Genomic DNA, 19,500 nt, shown 5'->3' with positions numbered 1-19,500 from the left:
GTTTGTTCTTTCCAGCATTTGGTTAGTTTAGTCACTCTGAGAAGGGAAAAGCAGAGAGAAATTACTTTCTTGGTTCTCTTCAACATTTTCTCAGAAATTTCTCTCTCTTTGCACTCTCCAGAACCTTTGTTCCTCCGCCGTCGATTCTAGGCTTTCTGGGATAACTCTCGATTTCTCTCTTTCTTCTCTTTTTGGGATAACACATTTAAGTTTCTCGTGCTAAAGAAGCACAGAAATGCTTGCACACATAATCCTTCTACTAATTAAAAAACAAGAGGTGCCTCTGAAGAAATCATACCAATAAACGTGACCATGTCGTGATTGGAAAAAACAAGCAAGTCCGTATCATCATCTTCTTCGAGGAATCAGCCCATAGATAGACATCTGTACCATAGAAAGAAGTATTTAACCAAAATGAGTTTAGACTAAAACAAATTCTGACAAGTTATCCCACTCAGGGTTAACAGAACGATGTATTGCACCTTGAAAGTCTTCCCAGGAGAGCTCATCTGTAGTGCCAGGATAGTATCTTCCAAGATCAATAACAGTTGTCACACCTCTACTCAAAGCATATTTGCTAGCTCTAAGAAGTGCTTCCCTGCGTTCATCCACTGAGACTTCTTGAAGCAAGGGAGAGACAAGCTCCATAGCAGCATCAATCAAAAGACCGGTAGGCTCTGCAAGTAGTCATTCATAGAAGCAAATACCAGCTGATATTAGTATCCAATCACTACATAGAAAGCTTCTCTATATTCTTAAGTTTTCGAAGCAGGCTAAGTGCTGTATGAATATACATTTCTTGACATAAGCATTACCGCCACTAGACAATCTCATTATCGTTCCACCAATTGGATCTTCCGTTAAACTAGTAATGCCAGCAATCCTAAGCGTGAAGGAATTTGCCAAGGCCATATGACCATCCATCCTAATCAACCAAACCTACATGAAGAAGGGAAAAAAAAAAAACAACTTTAGGTGATGATGTTGACTATTGACAAACACAATATGTCGTTAGATTTCTTTACAGGATTATGAGGTGAGATTTCATCAATCCATGATGCAGAGGGCAATTCCCCTCCCCAGAAATCATTGTTCCATCCACCACCAAGAATCCATGACCCTTCTTTTGCATCTGGATTAAACACACAGAACAGCTTAGTGAATTATAATACTTTGTCGCTCGCTACTAAAAAAGCCACCAACTTAAACTATAATATGTTTAATGAACTATAAACAACAGGCACCACTAAAGTAATGTAAAGATAACAAGATTTTTCCAGTTATAGTTTTAAGATTCAACATTTACAACGAGGTCAATGAAATTACTCTGCACCGCGTCATTCACCATTTTACAAAACTCATCTTTTTGACTCACCCCTCGAAGTCCAACTTGGGCCATCTGTGCTCAAGCAAAAAAGACATTAAAAAAAAAGGAAAAGGTAAAGTGCAGTGAACTGTTTGTGTCTAAATCAAATAAAGAATGGCATATGATTCATCCAAATCGTCTACAGTATAAATAAGTTTGCGTTATCACCTGCATTCCACCAGAAATCAAGTGAACATGTGAATCAATAAGTCCAGGCACTACAACCTTCCCCTCCAGATTCACCTCTATGGTTCCATCTCCAATAAATTCCTGTCTTCATCGAATAATTAATTTCATGAGAATGACAATTATCAAACTTCCAGATTCATGCTAGTAGAGTAGTATAAAAGGAGCAGAAAAATATCATCAACCACTTGAACACAAAACGGGAAAAAAAGTTCCCTGAGGATTTTTCCACCTCCATAGAACTCGATTACGTGTAACAGAGAATCAAAGAAGAGTGAAAACAAAAATGAAGAACCTTGAGAGTGGAAAAGCTTCCGACTTTGAGAATCCTGCCATTACGAATCGCCATGGAATCGGCAAACGTCAAAGCACTATCGCTGGTGAATATTGTTCCATTTCTCACTAACAAATCCGCCACGATCTTAACCGGTGGTATAAGAGATGTCAGAGTTGACCAATCTGCGAACATCAATCGAGTCGACGAATAATCAGAATCAAGTCAAAATGTCTCAAAACTTATCTGACTAACGGCGAGAAAGGGATCTAATAATGGAAGCCGTAATTACATAAGTCGTTGAGCAGAGGAATATACGCGACGGAGATGAGGAGGAAGACGGCAGGGGAAAGGACCACGAAGCGGTTCATAGTCGCCGGAGAAATGCTAAACGGATACACAACTTGGGGAGGAAATGGAATGTGAGTTCCACTTAACAAAACATCTACGGAGACTGATAACAAACGACGACAGATTCGTTAGCCCTCATGTTTCCTAATTCTCGATGGTACACAAGATCTTCTGTCCAATGCTCTCCGATGTACGGCACTTTGCGATCTCCGGTAACAGACTCAACGAGCTCCAGCCAATTGCTGATCGGAGCCGCCGGTTCGGTCTCCTCGTTATTATTATTCTTTTATTTTTAAGTTTGTAATTGCTAGCTTAATCACACGTTTAAGTAAGCAGGAGAGTTAAACGACTATGGTGGTGTAACATGATGTGATAAGAAAGACATTTAGGTTTTAAAAATGAGTTTGTTTAGGATGTAACTTTCTTTGGTCTCGTTGCTTCTATATCTCTCAAAGCTGTCTTTACATGCAATAATTGTCAAGAATTGAATCAATATAGAGATAATTAAAACCGGTGTTAAAGGCAAGCTTTTTATTATTACAATTCGGTTTAGTTCCGTTCGGGAAATTAAACAACTAGTAGCCCAATTGGTTTAATCCCTCTCAAAGCTGACTGATTCAGTTTGTTTTGTTTACTTTTTTACTCTCCAATCTTCTGCCATGGAGACAGATTGAGTAAGGGAAAACAAAAAATATTGACATGCGAATCTTTAACTAATAACGGTGAGAGTGAGATAGGCGCGATTGATCTCAATTTTTACTTGTATAATCCTTTTCTTGTAGCGAGTAAATAATGGGGAGAGATACGCGTTGGACCTCTCAATTACTCACTCCACTCCTACAGATTTTAAGGTTTTCTAAACAGAGAAATACAAAAGCCGACTTTTACAATTTTCATTATAAATAGATCTAAGTTATTTGTAAGTGATTACGCAATATAGATTCCAATAAAGAGGAAACCTCGGGAATCAAAAGTTTCCTTTGCTTTGATTATTTTCTTACCATGGAGAGCTTAAGATTGAATATATGGAGGGAGATAAAGAAAATCAAAAAAAATCCTGAAATTACAACATTTTAAGTAATAACAACCGAGAGAGAGTGCATCAACATCTAGATGACACATTAGTCTCGCAAAACACATACATTCTGTCTCACAAAATCATAAACACATACAAGTCTCAGAAATACCTAAAAACAAGTCTCACAAATACCATAAAAACAAGTCTCACAAACCAAGGTAGTGGCTACAAACTTAAGCGGCAGGGAGTACGTGGATGCTGCAAGTTGGTGAGGCTCTGTTTGAAGTCGCCGCCAAACAGAAGCAGATGACGAAGAGAAGTTACGCCTGCATCTGTGGCCGCATAAATGACAAGTTGTTGGAGACTTGGCATCCGCTGCAGGAAATGGGAGATTTGAATAATGAATCTGCGCCTATGATCATCCATATCTCCCATTCCATAAACCTTGAGCACTCTGTTGGGTGATACGGATAGGCACGAGGGATTCACCACCACCACAGGACAGCACCGGCACGGATCACCACATCCATCCGTTTGCTCATGTAGGACTCTCTGAGACAAGAGGAGAATGGTCACAGTTCTATTTATGTAGCACAATCTTATGCGCTACAAGGTATATCTAATTTTTTTTAGTAATATTGTATTTTCTACATAAAAAATAAGATTGTGCTAATGTGTAACGTCAAACCATTAATGTTTAAAAAGAAACATGTAGTATCTCAAGTTTCCATTTAAATTTGAGTTACAAAATAAATTTCAAACAGTTTTGTACCAATTTTGGGCAATAATATTATTAATTTTATAAGGATTGAATTTTTTTATAGTAATACTGATTTTAGGCTCAGAGTCGCTAAACACGGCTCTGAACATATTTATTGAATATTTTAAAATCTTGACATTATAAGTAAGTTTAAAATCAAGCTCGGTTATGGACAGCTCAATTCCACTAAAGCCATGATCCAGAGCGTAATGAATCCACCTGTTTATGTTGTCTCTGGGCAAATCAAAGAATATCCTTAGACAAAATTTGTCTAGACCCGCGTTGCCTCGCAAATCCAGAACCCGATCAACAAACGCGATGAAATTCGCCTGGTCATCTACGTCATAAAACTCAAACTCAACGCTTCGGGCTAACTGATATAAGTGTTGCCACGCACTCTGAAGAATTTGAAGAACCGAAGTACTTACCGCTGTTCTGGTCGGTAAGAAGCCCAAGATGTTATCCCGCGTCTCCTCGGGTAAATTCGTTATTCTATCCAATTCTTCACCTGTAATACAAAAAGAAAAAGAAAAAACATCACTAAACAAAACAAAGATTGCTGATTGCTCTTCTTCTTGAAAAATCATCACTAACAGAAATGTAGCTAAATCACAGACCAAATGTAGAAAAGAACAAACTTTAGACAAATGCTATGAAGCTGAATATTTCTAATTTCATCTCATACTCGCTTGAAGCGTTCTTCTAACAAATATCATCACTAAACAAGACAAAACAAAACAAAGATTGCTCATTTTCTTGAATAATCATCACTAACAAAAAGGTACCTTAATCACAGACCAAATAAATAGAAAGGTACAGATCTTCAGAAATACAATCTAAAATAAACATAAGAATGTAAGACTTTATTTTCTAGTAATATTTTCGACATACATAAAAAAAAAAAAAAGCAAGACTTTTGGGTGAGTGAGTGTATTAATGGTCATAATAGTCCAGATTACAATTTTAAGAAAGTCGCGGATAGAAATAAAATTGTAGTTTAGGAAAGTGTCCACTTGGTAAATACAAAAGAGTTCGCCCATATATATCTTCCCATTTCCCTCTCAACGACGGTAAATTTTTCTTTTGGTACGTTTTGGTGGCAGCAATTGAAGCGGTGAAAGGTTCTAAGAAGGAGAACATAGTTCCGCTACGGCACACCATTTTCTCCGACCACCTCACTCCTGTTCTCGCTTACCGATGTCTTGTCAAGGAAGATGATCGAGAGTCTCCAAGCTTCCTTTTCGTGTTAGTTGAGCCAGGAAATCACGCTTCCACTGTTGTAATAGCTCTTTCTTCTTCATCTTGATCTTCTTCTTTTTATCACTCTTATTCCTTCCTATTTTACTGAATCTCTTAGCCTTTAGGGGAGATATAGTGTCGTTGGAGCGCATCCAACTATGGAAATTGTGGCTAACGGTTAGAAGAGCTGGTTTGGAGGATTAAAAGCATTAATCCGTGAGTTTACTGTTCCATCTTCTGCTTTGTATCTCCTTTTTTCGAACAGTTTAACTTGACTTCATCTTTGTGTTTCAGCCCGAACCTTCCTTCTGGCTCAGTGGACTTACACACAAGCCAATTTGGGACTCCTTTGGAAAAATCAACCATGACAAGTGATGCTTACAAGAATGCTGTACTTGAGGCCAAATAACACATTCTGGGCTGGAGATATCTTTCAGATCGTCTTAAGTCATCGGTTTGAGCGCCACACTTTTGCTCATCCATTTGAAGTTTATCGAGCTTTGAGGATTGTGAACCCAAGTCCCTCCATGTGTTACTTGCAAGTTAGTGCTTCTCCTCTCTCTCTCACCTATATATTCTTATATATCGGTTGTTCATATCTTAAACTGTTTACTTTATTTCCTCTGTTTTGATGATCTCTATATTCTTTACCCTGCCAGGCTAGAGGTTGTATTCTAGTAGCATCAAGTCCTGAAATTCTCACTCGAGTGAAGAAAGTAAGCATGTTACATCATCTCTTCTCCGGAACTTGTTGTAATATGATACTAAAACAGAAAACCTTTTGAATTTTGTAAAACAGAACAAAATCGTGAACAGGCCACTAGCAGGAACTTCAAGACGGGGAAAGAGCTACGAAGAGGATCAAATGTTGGAGAAGACACTGTTGAAAGACGAAAAACAGTGTGCAGTACACATCATGCTCGTTGACTTGGGTCGCAACGATGTTGGAAAGGTTAGACTCTCAGAGTCTCAGGGATCAAATCTGATTTTAGCAATGATGGCAAGAAATTGAGGATATGATGACTATAATTAACTTCTTGAAAGCAGGTATCCAAGAACGGATCAGTGAAGGTGGAAAGGCTCATGAACATAGAGCGTTATTCCCATGTCATGCATATCAGCTCAACGGTAACACAAAATTTCTTGAAACATTCCAATCATCAAACTCATTCCATATTGTGTTTTATTTTTTCGCTAAGTGTAAATGCAAACGCTCATAAACAGCGACTGGAGAGTTGCAAGGGAATCTGACTTGCTGGGACACTCTTCGTGCGGCTTTACCAGTTGAAACAGTTAGCGGAGCGCCAAAGGCAAACTAGTTATTATATAAAAAATGGACATGGACATGGAGTTAATCGATAAGCTAGAGGTGACCAGAAGAGGACCGTACAGTGGTGGATTCGGGAGTGTGTCCTTCACCAGAGACATGGACATAGCTTTGGCACTTAGGACCATTGTGTTCCCAACGCAAGCTCGTCACGACACAATGTACTCATACAAGGACAAAGACATGCCGCGCCGTGAGTGGATCGCTTACCTTCAAGCCGGTGCAGGTATTGTAGCAGACAGTGACCCAGAGGACGAGCACCATGAGTGCCAGAACAAAGCTGCGGGACTCACACGAGCCATTGACTTGGCTGAGTCTGCCTTTGTTAATAAAAAGGAATGATAGAACCTGTATCTAGGTTTCTTAACAACAACAAAAACTATCTAGGTTTCTTGCTCCACAAGCAACGTCATCTGAAATAAATTAATTGATAACTCATTTTGAGTAATGAATTCCCGGGTGAGTTATTAGCCACAGATATAATGTAACAAATTTGTTGCTAAGTTTCATATTAAAGAAATTTATTTTAAAATTTGGATTTCACGTCCATTAAGTATGTTGATATGTTAAAATCAAGCTTTTGGCTTCAGAAATTGAACTGGAAATAGTACTATTTCGGTACTCTTTTAAGTTGTCTATATTTTAATTAACCGTTAATAGTAAGATATTTTGTAGATAAATTATTATACTTGCATTAAAGTTTGAATCATCCGGGTATGAATGAATGAGTACAAAACTAGATATTAAATCTTTATGATATAGTCATGTAGAAAAATATATAATAAAATGAAATACGTGTTAAGCTCATAAGCAACTTCTAAATGTTTCCAAATTTGTTTGTCACCAAAAAGGTTGTTCTAAGATATTTGCCAAATGGCCAGATATTAACGCTAAAATGATGATTGTTACTAAATACTTATCCAAGTGGACGAATGAAATACGAACAGAATATAATGCAATATTAGTTAATAGAAAAGGAATTTATCCAAGAAACAAAAAAAAAAAAGATTTGGAGACGTAAAAGCCTTTGGAATGGACTAAAGGTTCTTCCTAGAACGTAAACTAAGGTCAAGCAGACACGAAGATGATGTGGACGGATCATTTGGCCACCCTTGCGCTCTTGTGGCTTACACTTGGCTCTACCTTTTTGTTATTTTTCGTCTCTCTCCGACTTTTCTTTTACCCTGAGACTGAGTTACAGTTATTTTAGTTATTTTTTTCTGGGCATTTCGTTTTCTTATCAAACATGAATCTGATGTCGACAAAGGAAAATCAAATATGAATCTGGTTAATTAAGATCTTTGCCAATTTACCCCCTCCTTTAGTTTAAAGCACCAGACGGGTTTGTCAATAATTAATTTGAGGAGGTTAACACAAAGGAGCGCATAAAAAATACTTCTCATAGATTAATTATAGAATTAACACGGTATATAGTCAAAAGTCTAAGATTATACATATGTAGTAGACAAAAATATATATTAAAAAATATTTGAAAATATCAGTAAACAGTTAGTTCAATATATGTCGCGAGAGTCAGTGACGGCTAATTAATCTACAAAAAGTGTAAAACCTTAGATCCGTTGTTTTATTAATTAGTATTAGTAAATTTTCGATAATATTGTATTGATTGATTTATCATTATATTAAAACGTATCCACAAAGGACAATATACACGCCTCTAGTGTGTGACATTATGTAAGAAGCTTCTTTCAAATTACTAGTCAGTCAGCAGTCAACTCCCGCAGCCCTCAAGTTTATGGTTCGATACTTGTAGTTGTACTCGTTTTAAATGGAATGCTAATTAAATTCTCTAGTACATATATATTCACATGTTTAGAACTTATATTTTACTAAACTTGAATATATCTCTATATTTAGAATATTATCAAATCAGCGGCATGTGTATACGATCAGTCTCACTCTCACATGGCTAAAATCGGGCGGTTCCTCTATCTCCGCTTTTGGAGCCTCTCTCGATTTTATAGGAAAAAGGTCTGGAAATAATAGTATTCTATTAGTACGATTTTTTTTATAATTAATACCATGGCCATCTTTTTATGTTCTCTTAAAACTGAATACCATTTGTGCTTTGAACATAGTTCCACTTCCATTTGTTAGATATGATCAATAGAGTAGAGTAAATGAAATTCAGAGAGTACTGTGCTTTACACAAGTTAGGTATTACCGGTATTCTACGGGTTTGTCAATCATTCATTTGAGGAGGTTTACACAAATACAAAGGGGAGCACAAAAAATACCTCTTATGGATAAATTATTAGAATTAACCCGGTATGTATAGTCCAAATCTAGACTAAAGTCGAGAAAAAATAATTAAAAGAAAATAATTGAAAAAGCAATAACAATTCAATATATGTCGAGTCAGTGACGGCTAATTAATTTACAAAAGTGTAAAACCTTAGATATAATCATTGATTAATTAATTACTGTTATTATAATTTCGATAGTATTATATCGATTGGTTTCTCATTTTATTGAAACGTAACCATAAAGGCCAATATACATGCCTCTCGTGAGTTCATATATAGGTAGAAAGCTTCTTTTCAACTCCTGCAGCCCTCAAATTATGGTTTGATACTTGTACTCGTTTTAAATGGGAATTATGGGATGCTAAATTCTTTAGTACATATTCACATGTTTGTTGACAAAAGGAAAAAATTTCACATGTTTAGAACTAGTATATTGCTAAACTCGAATATATTTATATTTTTTGAACAAGAGATATGATAAAATTAGTGGCATGTATACGATCAGTCTCACATGGCTAAAATCGTTCTGAGCCTCTTTCAATTTTATAGGAAAAATGTCTGGAAATAACAATATTTTATTAGTACGATTTTTTTCCAGTTAATACCATGCCCATCTTTTTATGTTTTCTTAAAAATGAATACCATCTGTGCTTTCAGAGTTCCTTTTTTATAGGATATGATCACAGTTCTCAGTTTGACTATATACATGCAAAGTACAGTAAAAGGAATTCAGAGGGTCTTGTGCTTTACGCAATTTAGGTATTACCGTTATTCTAGGGAGACTAAAACTGAACATGAATAGTTAGCTACTTAGAGCTTTCTATTTTTATTGGGAATATCTCAAAGAAGTTCTCGTCATAAAATATTAACAAATAGTAAAAAATTTGAAGCGAAAACTGACATAATATTTCATTTTAAAATTTTAAAATATTTTATAATTGGTTTAACTTTTCATTATTCAAAATTTAATCATATAATAAAACTATTTAAAATATTAGTATTATATTAGTTTAAGTATCTCACTGCTCTTAGTTCTCATATACGATGATAAAATTTTGATTGGCTGGTATATACGGCCACCATTTTACTCTAGTCGATTTACTAAAACAATAGCAAATACTTAAATATATAATTGAATCTGTATATCATTATTCGGTAACTATAGAACACAAGTGAGAGAAACACAAGAAGATAATCTTAAATATCATAGCACAATATGAACTAGTTTTCTCTCAAGATATTTAATAAATACTCCACACTAATTAAGCAGTTTTCCTTTTTATCGACGAAAAAGAAAAAAGAAAAACATCACTCTGTAAGTAAGGCAATGCTTTTATAGTACTATTTTAAAAAAGTTTATAGAACTGTTTTATAGTTTTTATACCTATGTTTCTGAAATAGATACGTTTATGTTCGCGCAATAAAACAGACGAAATCCCTAATAAATTATACGAGGATCACAATATCACGAGAGCCGTATAAAAGACTTAAAGTTACAATGTATACGTAATTAACAAAATCGATCGGATAAGCAGTGATGCGAACGTATAAATGTATAAACCTTAGAAAGTCTCGTCGACTAATTTGTATTACGCACCAAATCTAACAGATCATGTATTATATTCTAAAATAATTTTTCCTTGGAAAAGACGTCCAAAGGAAAAAACGTCATTATCGTTGTCAAATATTATTACTTCCGGATATTTATACAAAAACTACACATCAGCATTGTCGTCAGCATCGTCAAATTTGTTTTCTTCGACCCTTTTAAAACCCTGATAAAAAAAGTGTCTGAAAAAACATCTCTCCTCAAAACATATCACACATAAATCCTCTGTAAATAACCAAAACAAAAACCCTAAAGCGAAGAAGCAAATCAAGATGGGACTGATCAGCAAAGAAGAAATCAGCAAAACCAGAAGATATTCATCTTCTCTTTGGAGAGGAATCAAAACGATCTTCGTACTCTTCACTATGCTCCTCTCCTTCATCCTCTTCTCTGCTCCGATCTTCCTCGCCGTCGCCGACGCCGTTCTTCCCTCCGCCATCCTCTCATCTTCCTCATCCTCCCTCCACCGCCTCTCGCCTACTAATTTTCCGGCGACTGTTTCTTCACACATCAGCAACTACGATTTCCGATACTCTCTCATCGATATTCCTCTCATCTCCATCATTAGATCTGCCATTATTCTCTGTAAGTAAACCCATCAGCTATTTTCGGAAACTTCGCTTTGCTCTGTTAATTTAAAGATTGAAACTTTGAAGTGACTAAATTTCTGCTCTGTTCTTAAAGTTGGTGTTTTTGTGAAAAAATCTGATTTTTATGAATATCCACAGCTCTAGAACATACTCGATGTCTAGATTTCTGCCAAAATTTAGGAGATTGATTTCAATTGAAGAAAGCTAGAGAGTACTGTTTTGGTCTCATATGGATTTTTTTTTTAAATTTTAAAAAGCCATTAGTTTGAAATCTAAAAATAAGTTATTTTCTTGTCTCGAAATTTCCATCGGAAAGTCATGAAAGGATCGGTTTTTGAATCTGATAACAGGCGTTTACGGGCTGTGTGATGGACCAAAGTTATCGAGGGGACCATATCTGTTAATCACGATGATTTGCTCGATTTCATCTTTGATCTACGTATCGTTTAAGGCAGCGATTGTGTTGGGCGAGCCCGTGATCGGAGACGGCGACGGAGGAGGGAATTTCCGAGCAGAGGAAGTGGCCCTCTTTGTATGTTCGTGGGTCTTAGCCATCGGTCACATCGTTGTGGCGTACCGAACAAGTTGTAGAGAGAGAAGAAAGCTCCTCGTCTTCAAAATCGACATCGAATCCGTAAGTTTCCGATATTTTTATTTATTTTTCTTTAATTTTACTAATTAATTAACTTTTAGCCGTTACAGAAACATTATGGGAAACATTAATAGGATTAAAAATTATAAAGAGGCCGTATCAAACTTCTTAATTAAATCTAAGTACAGTACTATATGTTTTTTGTTTAGTTATCTAAGATGCTCTTCTACCACCACTAAATAAAAATTAGACTCGGTCAGAAATAGCATGTGACTTTAGATATTGTTTGTATTGAGTCAACGTTATGAATTAATATACACTTTTTTTTTTGCACTAAGGGTTCTTGTATGTAGTAGTAGTAGGTTGGAAAATGACTAGTCAATTTACAAGGTTTGATTTTTCACTCACCCCAAAACGAAAAACTGTATATCTGTTAACACCTTTTTTTATGTTTAAAACAATTGAATTCAAACCTAATTAGATAGTGACTACTAATAAGATTACTTGATAGGGCCCTTAAAAGAATAAAACACAATTTCCTATAGGAAGAGTGAAACGGATGTTTCCGAGTGGGAACCGTGTGGGATGAATAATGATGGGCTGCTTTACTAATCTTCTTTTATAAGAAAAAAAAAAGATATTAATAAAGTATTAGGACATGACAACGTCACTAACACTAATGAACTGTGACTAATAAATATAAATTACGGTTTTAATTTTGTGTTTGTCGTAATCCAATTGCAGGTTTCAGCTTGTAAAAATGTGTTCCCTCGATACCAGAAGATATTCCAACAAGAGAGACTCAAATAGCTATATTAGAAGACAGTCGACACTTGTACATATATATACTAACAATACAGCTATATGTATATAAATATACGTATCAAATGCAACATCATCTGGGTTTTGGTTTCTCCTTTCGAGTTTCAGGTAACAAAATCCACCTCATTGTTTTTTTTAAGATTATATTATTATTTCCATATTATACGGAACACCAACTTGCATATATTATTAAGCTTGCTATTAAATACTAAAGCTGCTTTAATCACTATCATTTTCGGAGTGTGTGAGTCATATATAGTGGAGGTAACCCAAATTGAGAATATTTGTGTTGATAATGTTGTTTATTGTGTTTTTTGGTTACAGAAAGGTCCAAAGGATAATCTGTAAAGGAGGGAAGAACAGATAACGAATGGGGCTTAATATAACACAATGCTTTTCCATGTGAGACTACAAAGGACAACTCCAATGAATTGGCAGTTGTTACGATATTATACATTTTAAATTTGGTAGACTAAAAAAAGAGAATTATTATAGGAGTTCTTATTTACTTTAATGAATGATCCACCGTTACACTTTTGTCTTTTTGTTTTGTTTGTATAAGACCATTTTTACTACAACGAGATAAGAAGCCGAAGGCATCTTTCTTTCTTCCAGTTATCTCTGTTTTTTTTATATGGTATTAAAAGAAAATAAACAAAAATCAGTATGTTCTATACGTTTTGCATATGTGCGTATGGACCTTTGTATAAGAAAATGTGATCCTAGTGGATTTTTGAATTTTTCTAACGAGTAAAATGCTTCATTTACTTATGCGAAAACCAAATTATAATCTTGTTGTAAGAAATGTGTTTAACCCGCATACTGTTTTTTTTTATGTTTAATTACTTTATGAGCTTAAAAACAAATATTTTATTTTGTTCAAATATACATGTACTTTACAAAATATGTTTATCCAAATTCAATTTTTTATTTGTACATAATATAGTTTCGAATTCTGTTGTAGTACTCTACGTCTGAAGACGAACTCATTTGCTAAGAAAACCAATCTGATATTTTATTCTTAAAAAGAAATTTACAACTTCTAGGTATACCAAACTAACATTATCATCTCTCATCAATATATGCTATGACAGACTAGATCAAGCTTATAAAATCCGAATTTGATGCGAGCAACATTAGACCTAACTAACAATTTTCACGTGCCTATAATTCACCCAATAATGAATAACTAAACTCTTACCAAACAAAAAGTTTTGAGATATAGTTGGTTGGAGGATTAATTTGATCCAAATCTCTGTCATCTATAGTCCACTAGAAATTAGAAATATAGGGTCAAGGGCCTTAAAACTGGAGCTACCAAATTTACATCGGGACATCAAGAACGTGCATGGTTTTATTTATTTATTTTGTGTGTGTTTGTGTTGACAATGACAAAAGAAAACCTTAAATAGACTTACTGACCATATCATGAAGACATGTAAACATGTAAAGAAAGAGCTTAGCATCCATAATGTTGAAAAAGAACTCATTATTATTTCTATTATACAGAAAAATGTAACAATACAAAAGACTCCACAAAAATATCCAATTTATAAACGTTAGGCTAACCGAAATATTTCCTATTACTTAAAAATCCAATATATAAAAAAATTTCATACGAACGCTGTCTCACTCTCCGGTTTCCCTCCTCATCTTTTTGTTTCATTTCTTGTTCCGTGAATTGTGCTGCGGACTTAGCGAAAGCTACTCTTTGTATTTGAGCAATTCCTCCGTTAGTAGATGGGCAGAATTTAATTAAATCAATCATTAGCATAACGTTTATTTTCCTTTATATGTTTAGTTAAAGTAATATTCATAGGTTTCTCGTTAAAAAAAATTATGTCGTGTAAGCTAATCTCAGTACTAAATTCTGGTTGAGGAAAAAATGTGATTTAGGATCGCTTAAGATAACTATGTGAAAAATGAAAAAATGAAAAAGAAGATATGTTTCGGTCGCCTAGGTAATTCCGTTTTTCCATCCACGTTTCTTGGTAAATACACAACCTCCAAATCCAGTTTAGACCAATTTATTAAGTCTACAATTTTTATACGCTACCGAAGTCTACTCTAACAATTTGCTCCTCGATTTCCTCGCTCCCCCATTATAAATCAAAAGAGTCGATTTTGGGGATTATTCAATACAAGGAAGAGAGATTTTACTCGTTTGAAGAACAGACCAAGATGGGGAAGGTTTTTATGGTGGAGCTGGTAGGGCAAATCTACAGTTGCAAACACTGTCGCACCCATCTTTCTACACACCAAGACATCATGTCCAAGGTTTTGATCGTTTCAGTCTCCATGATGTTTCTTCATTTTTTTTGTTTCCGCTGATACTCAAATGATTTTTTGCATCTAGTGTTATATTAAATTTGGTGTTCTTGTCATCAATCTGATTTATTCTTTACCATTCTCAACACATTGTTAAATGTCAAATTTTGTTTTTGAGTTTACAGAGTATTGCATCTTATAACTTGTCTGAGCTGAGATCATCATGTGTTAAAAGTAAACCCAAACTTTTGCATATTTTGATTCTCTTTCTGATCCAAACATAAATTCTTTGCATCTTGAGTTCATAGCTTTCACATTAAACTTTCACAAAAACACTGCATTATTCTAACTCTAAAAAGGTTTTTGATGTCTATTAGTTTATCAAGAAGTTATACTTTATAGTACTGACTTTGTGTTTTGTGCAGTCTTTTCAATGCAAGTATGGACAAGCTTATCTCTTCAGTAAAGTGTAAGTTTTCTGATTTCTTATATGGAATTAACTCTATGCTATTAGTCTCTTCTCTATACTTCGAATTACGTTTTTTATTTGTTGGTGGTGATCTTTTTTTCTAGTGTAAACATTTCAATTGGAAAGAAAGAAGACAAAATGATGTTGACTGGACTTTATACCATAACTGACATTTTCTGTGTTGGTTGTGGATCAAACGTTGGCTGGAAATACGTAAGACAAAGCTCATAATTAATTTGGACATAATAATTGTAACCCATATGTTCGATTCATTTCTGGACTAGTTAAACTTGGTTTTGTGTTTTGTGCTTCCAGGAGACTGCCCATGATCAGAGCCAGAAGTACAAGGAAGGAAAATCTGTTCTTGAATTGTGAGAGCCTTTTCTTGGTTTTTTTTTCTAATCAAGCAATCACATTTCCAAGTTCAAACATAATCACACAAATTTCACAACTTTTTATTCAATAATGTATTTGACCTTTGATCCCAAATGTTGATATTATTGTTATTTTTGTTTGTTTGCAACAGGTATAAGATTTTGGGTCCTCATGACAGCAACGACTTGGTTTGTCAACAAATTTCACAACTTTTGATTTAATAATCAACATGATGCTACGTTTTTTCATTCTCTTTCTGAGATTTCTTTTAGTATGTACATTATTCGATCTTGGTTTATTATTGATTTTTTTGGTTAATCAAATAATTATATTTGGTATCTATAATGTTGGCTGGTTTGATAGGTTTGTATAGATTTAGGTGAATCACTTTGTATGTCCAAGAGTTTTATATATTTTGTCCAATGGAAAACCAACATTCTTTGATATGCATTAGTCTGTAAACTGGCTAATGCTCATAGAATTCTGGAATGCTCTCAAAACCTAAAATCTACAAAACAACAACAGTAACCAATTAGTAAATCTGATCAAAAATGAAAATATTATATGGTAACTGAAACTCAAACTAAACTGTATTGAAAATACATTGTTGAAATCTTACTTTTTGGTTGAAATATTTCATACTAAAAGATATTTTTTGCAAGACGACTAAATCCAGACAAAAATCTAAGGTTAAAAAAGTGTAGCGATTGATTACACAAAATTTGTGCACAATCCAAATTTTTTTCATGTTACTAACCTTTCAAATCCTACAAAAATAAATTTTAGTCTTAAAGTTGTGCTAATCCCAAAATGTAAACTGTGAAGACTTTTTTAATACAGAACATATCACAAACGCTATTAAGTTTTGATAGTAAATCACATCAACATAAAAATAAAAATGATCTATCTTTTAAATTCAGTCTTAGGAAAATGTCATAAATTTTCTTTGGGAACCCACTATGCTACCAAGGAAATGAAGAAATCATCCTGAAAAGAAAAGAAAAATGTTTCACATACTCCTTAAAACCAAAAAACAAAATAACAAAGGCTAGTAAATTTGCAAATATATTAGGCTAATAGTGCCTAATCTCGTTTAGTTGTTTCAAAACAATAACAAAATCCAATATAAGAAAATCTGAGCAGAAATGGAAATACTAAATGGTAACCGAAACCCAAACCAAACTGAATTGAAAATACACTAACCCCATTAAAACCTCAATTTTGGTTGAAAATGTTTCATAACTACCAAAAAAAAAAAAAACATATTTTGCAAGAAGACTAAATCGAGCCTGAAATCCAAACTTTATCAAATAAAACGGACTGAGTTTTGATTTCTGTACTTTTAAATTTAAAGAGTGGAACGAACACACACAAAATTTCAAAGCAGGGTTGATCTTTGTATGAGAAGAGGACCGAAATGAGATCAATATTTGTAGATGAAGTTACTTTTGTGATTTTGGAACGATGAAATATGTATATATTGGTTCTCTCTTAAACTTGAAGAAGGTATTACAAAGATACTTCTCCACTATCCAAAATAATAATTTTTCCTTTGGGCTCTCCACTGTCTTGCCCCTGCGCTTCGATCTTGTGAACTACATCCATGCCAGACAATACCTTACCGAACACGACGTGATGTCCGTCCAACCTTTTTCCAGAAACAAGAAAAACGGTCAACGATCTCTTTATCACAATATCGAAAACAGAAATCAAGATTACAAGATTCTGGAGACGGGCAAATAAATCAAATAGCCTACTTACCAACTCGTGGTGACGGTTGTGATGAAGAACTGTGAACCGTTGGAATCTGGTCCCGAGTTTGCCATTGATAATACTCCTGAAATCCATTTGCAGACTCAACACCGTAAGTACTTTATAAAAAATTATGTATTTGAGTTCATTGGCCTTAGAGGTGGTGGCTTTAGCGTACCTGGTCCAGTGTGTTTGAGTTTGAAGTTCTCATCAGCAAATTTAACGCCATAGATCGACTCTCCACCTCGTCCATCTCCTCGTGTAAAATCTCCACCCTGAATCATGAAGCTAGGAATGATCCTATGGAAGCTGCTTCCTTTGAAATAAAGAGGTTTCCCCATTTCCCCAACTCCTTTTTCTCCTGCAACCAAAGTAGGATAAACATCAAACCCAAAGAGTCTCTTCTCTCAGAAGAGGGCATGGCTCAAAAAACCTTAAAGACCATGAGTTCTAAAGGGGAAACAAAGGTTACTTGGCTACCCGTACAAAGTGCTCGAAAGTTCTCTGCAAAGAAGGAAAGCATGGATTCGCGGTAAGGAAAGCGGCAAAAAAACACAAAGTGAGACAATTTGAAGATTTTTCATCACTCTTAACTTGAAACTGTACCTGCAGTTTTAGGAACAGTCTTCCCAAACAGCCCGATGAGAATCCGCCCTATACATAGGAAAATTATATGCAAATTTTACTCTATGTTGCATGAGCTGTACAAAAGTTCAGAGCTTCAAAAAAACATTTACAGTACAGCTTAGAGACAACCAGAGTATTTGGGAAAAGGAAAAAGAGCATTTTCTAATTCAAAGACTTAACGTTTTGTAAACCTCACGAACCATCCGCTAATGTGTTGAGGCAAATCCTGAATTGGAAGCATCCCAAATCAAACTATTCGATCCACTAAACAATCAATTAAGTCTTAAATTTCACTCATCACAATCAGAATTTTTGAGTTCAAATTCTAAATCAAATAGGCAAAGGAGGAAACTTTTAAACCTGCTGGTGAACCATTGATCTGAATGTCAAAGTAAACTTTGTGCGTGACTTCCTCTAAATCCTCTCCCACCTGAAAAATCTCAGAAAATTTCCGACCCTAATTACAAAGTCTGATCACACCTTTACAAACCAAAAATGCGATGACTTCAATCAAAGCTCACCTGATCAGCAATCTTCTCATTGACCGTAGGATCCGCAACATCAGTCAACTTAACCTGAGAAGAGAAATTTGCAAAATTGAAGCCACAAACCTAAGCAATGTCGCAGACCCAGATCGAAGAAGTAACAGAAAATGAGGAATACGGATTCAAAAAGTAACCTGAATGAGAGCAAGTGTGACGAAGAGGACGACAATCCATAAGAGAGTGAGAGAGACCAATCTAGTCGCCGTAATCGCCATTACTCCGTCGTCTTCGTTCGATTTCTTCAAAATCAGTCTTTGTTCCCTCAAATTTACCGCGTAGGAGTATTAAGTATTAACCACGGTGACTTGACAAAAAGAAAAACTACTGTTTACAGTTTACATTTACAGTAACAAAGTAGCTGAAATATTGAAAATGTACCCTCAAATTATTAAATGTTTTCAATATGACCCTTACTTATATAGATATAGTTTTTTTTTGTCCAACCTATAAATATAGTTTACACTTTTGCAAGTTAGCACCAAAAATCGACGTGAACAAGACTACTTGTGATTTCGACAAATAACTATTTTATACTCAAAAATAGATTCATTGTTTTATATTTTCTTATCATTTGTGTACTAGTTTCTTCAAATAATAATATACTTTGCTAAATCACACTACTGTTTCGAATTCAATTTTTTTTCTCGACTTTACAATGTAGGCATCGAATTGGATTCCACTTCCTAGCTGGTTAGAGCAAGAAACGAACTTATCTAATCATTAATTAGTTTAAGTATTAAAAAGGTCAAAAACACTTAATCTAATTATTAAGTTGTTAAAAAACATCTGCCGACAAAGGAATTTATCTAAAATTCCACGTGGACCAATAATGCAAATCACTTCCTTACATCCCAAGTTTTATGGAAAGTGACTTTTGCGATCAAACGGCCAACGATAACTAAACATTCAGATTTGACCACAAAAATCCCTAAAGGAGAAATAAAAACAGTGAAGAGAGATCAATTTTTTCCCATTCTCTTCTTCTTCTTCTTCCTCAATCATTTCACTTGAGGATCGTTCCAATGTCGAAGCAAACATACAAAGTCTGTTTCTGCTTTCGTCG

At 34.7% G+C, this 19,500-nt stretch overlaps 4 protein-coding genes and 1 pseudogene across 4 annotated transcripts in view; 3 read left to right on the top strand and 2 right to left on the bottom strand.

The window, feature by feature from the left end:
• LOC18021397 (putative amidohydrolase YtcJ) overlaps nucleotides 1-2,217 on the bottom strand; it is an 8,957-nt gene extending 6,740 nt beyond the window's left edge. Inside the window, exons 1-8 of the mRNA XM_006403344.2 lie at nucleotides 2,119-2,217; nucleotides 1,848-2,011; nucleotides 1,535-1,636; nucleotides 1,327-1,399; nucleotides 1,026-1,132; nucleotides 816-939; nucleotides 483-677; nucleotides 299-384 (exon numbers count right to left, since the gene is read on the bottom strand). Coding sequence (XP_006403407.2) covers nucleotides 299-384; nucleotides 483-677; nucleotides 816-939; nucleotides 1,026-1,132; nucleotides 1,327-1,399; nucleotides 1,535-1,636; nucleotides 1,848-2,011; nucleotides 2,119-2,197 — 930 coding nt within the window. The 5' untranslated portion in view covers nucleotides 2,198-2,217. The remainder of the gene's footprint in view (nucleotides 1-298; nucleotides 385-482; nucleotides 678-815; nucleotides 940-1,025; nucleotides 1,133-1,326; nucleotides 1,400-1,534; nucleotides 1,637-1,847; nucleotides 2,012-2,118) is intronic.
• A 114-nt stretch (nucleotides 2,218-2,331) lies between these two features.
• LOC18021451 lies at nucleotides 2,332-6,863 on the top strand (annotated as a pseudogene).
• Nucleotides 6,864-10,595: 3,732 nt separating this feature from the next.
• Nucleotides 10,596-13,015, top strand: LOC18021402. The gene is made up of 4 exons (XM_006403340.2): nucleotides 10,596-10,982; nucleotides 11,338-11,621; nucleotides 12,324-12,509; nucleotides 12,726-13,015. Exons 1-3 carry the CDS (start codon nucleotides 10,670-10,672, stop codon nucleotides 12,387-12,389), a joined length of 663 nt encoding a protein of 220 aa, XP_006403403.1. The 5' UTR covers nucleotides 10,596-10,669; the 3' UTR covers nucleotides 12,390-12,509; nucleotides 12,726-13,015.
• A 1,411-nt stretch (nucleotides 13,016-14,426) lies between these two features.
• On the top strand, nucleotides 14,427-15,734 carry LOC18021396 (protein yippee-like At3g55890). Its single transcript, XM_006403339.2, has 5 exons — nucleotides 14,427-14,678; nucleotides 15,095-15,138; nucleotides 15,243-15,351; nucleotides 15,454-15,509; nucleotides 15,665-15,734. The coding sequence occupies exons 1-5, from the start codon at nucleotides 14,583-14,585 to the stop codon at nucleotides 15,732-15,734; spliced, it is 375 nt and encodes a 124-aa protein (XP_006403402.1). The 5' UTR covers nucleotides 14,427-14,582.
• A 1,170-nt stretch (nucleotides 15,735-16,904) lies between these two features.
• Nucleotides 16,905-18,693, bottom strand: LOC18021596 (peptidyl-prolyl cis-trans isomerase CYP21-2). The gene is made up of 8 exons (XM_006403338.2): nucleotides 18,572-18,693; nucleotides 18,414-18,467; nucleotides 18,253-18,322; nucleotides 17,872-17,919; nucleotides 17,746-17,769; nucleotides 17,444-17,626; nucleotides 17,275-17,350; nucleotides 16,905-17,161 (listed from the first exon to the last, which is right to left on the bottom strand). Exons 1-8 carry the CDS (start codon nucleotides 18,650-18,652, stop codon nucleotides 17,023-17,025), a joined length of 675 nt encoding a protein of 224 aa, XP_006403401.1. The 5' UTR covers nucleotides 18,653-18,693; the 3' UTR covers nucleotides 16,905-17,022.
• Nucleotides 18,694-19,500: the final 807 nt, after the last annotated feature.

This window comes from Eutrema salsugineum, unplaced genomic scaffold, assembly GCF_000478725.1.
Source record: "Eutrema salsugineum unplaced genomic scaffold, Eutsalg1_0 scaffold_16, whole genome shotgun sequence".
Taxonomy (NCBI): domain Eukaryota; kingdom Viridiplantae; phylum Streptophyta; class Magnoliopsida; order Brassicales; family Brassicaceae; genus Eutrema; species Eutrema salsugineum.
Note: the sequence above shows the minus strand (reverse complement) of the source record. Positions and strands in the feature narration are given on the sequence as shown.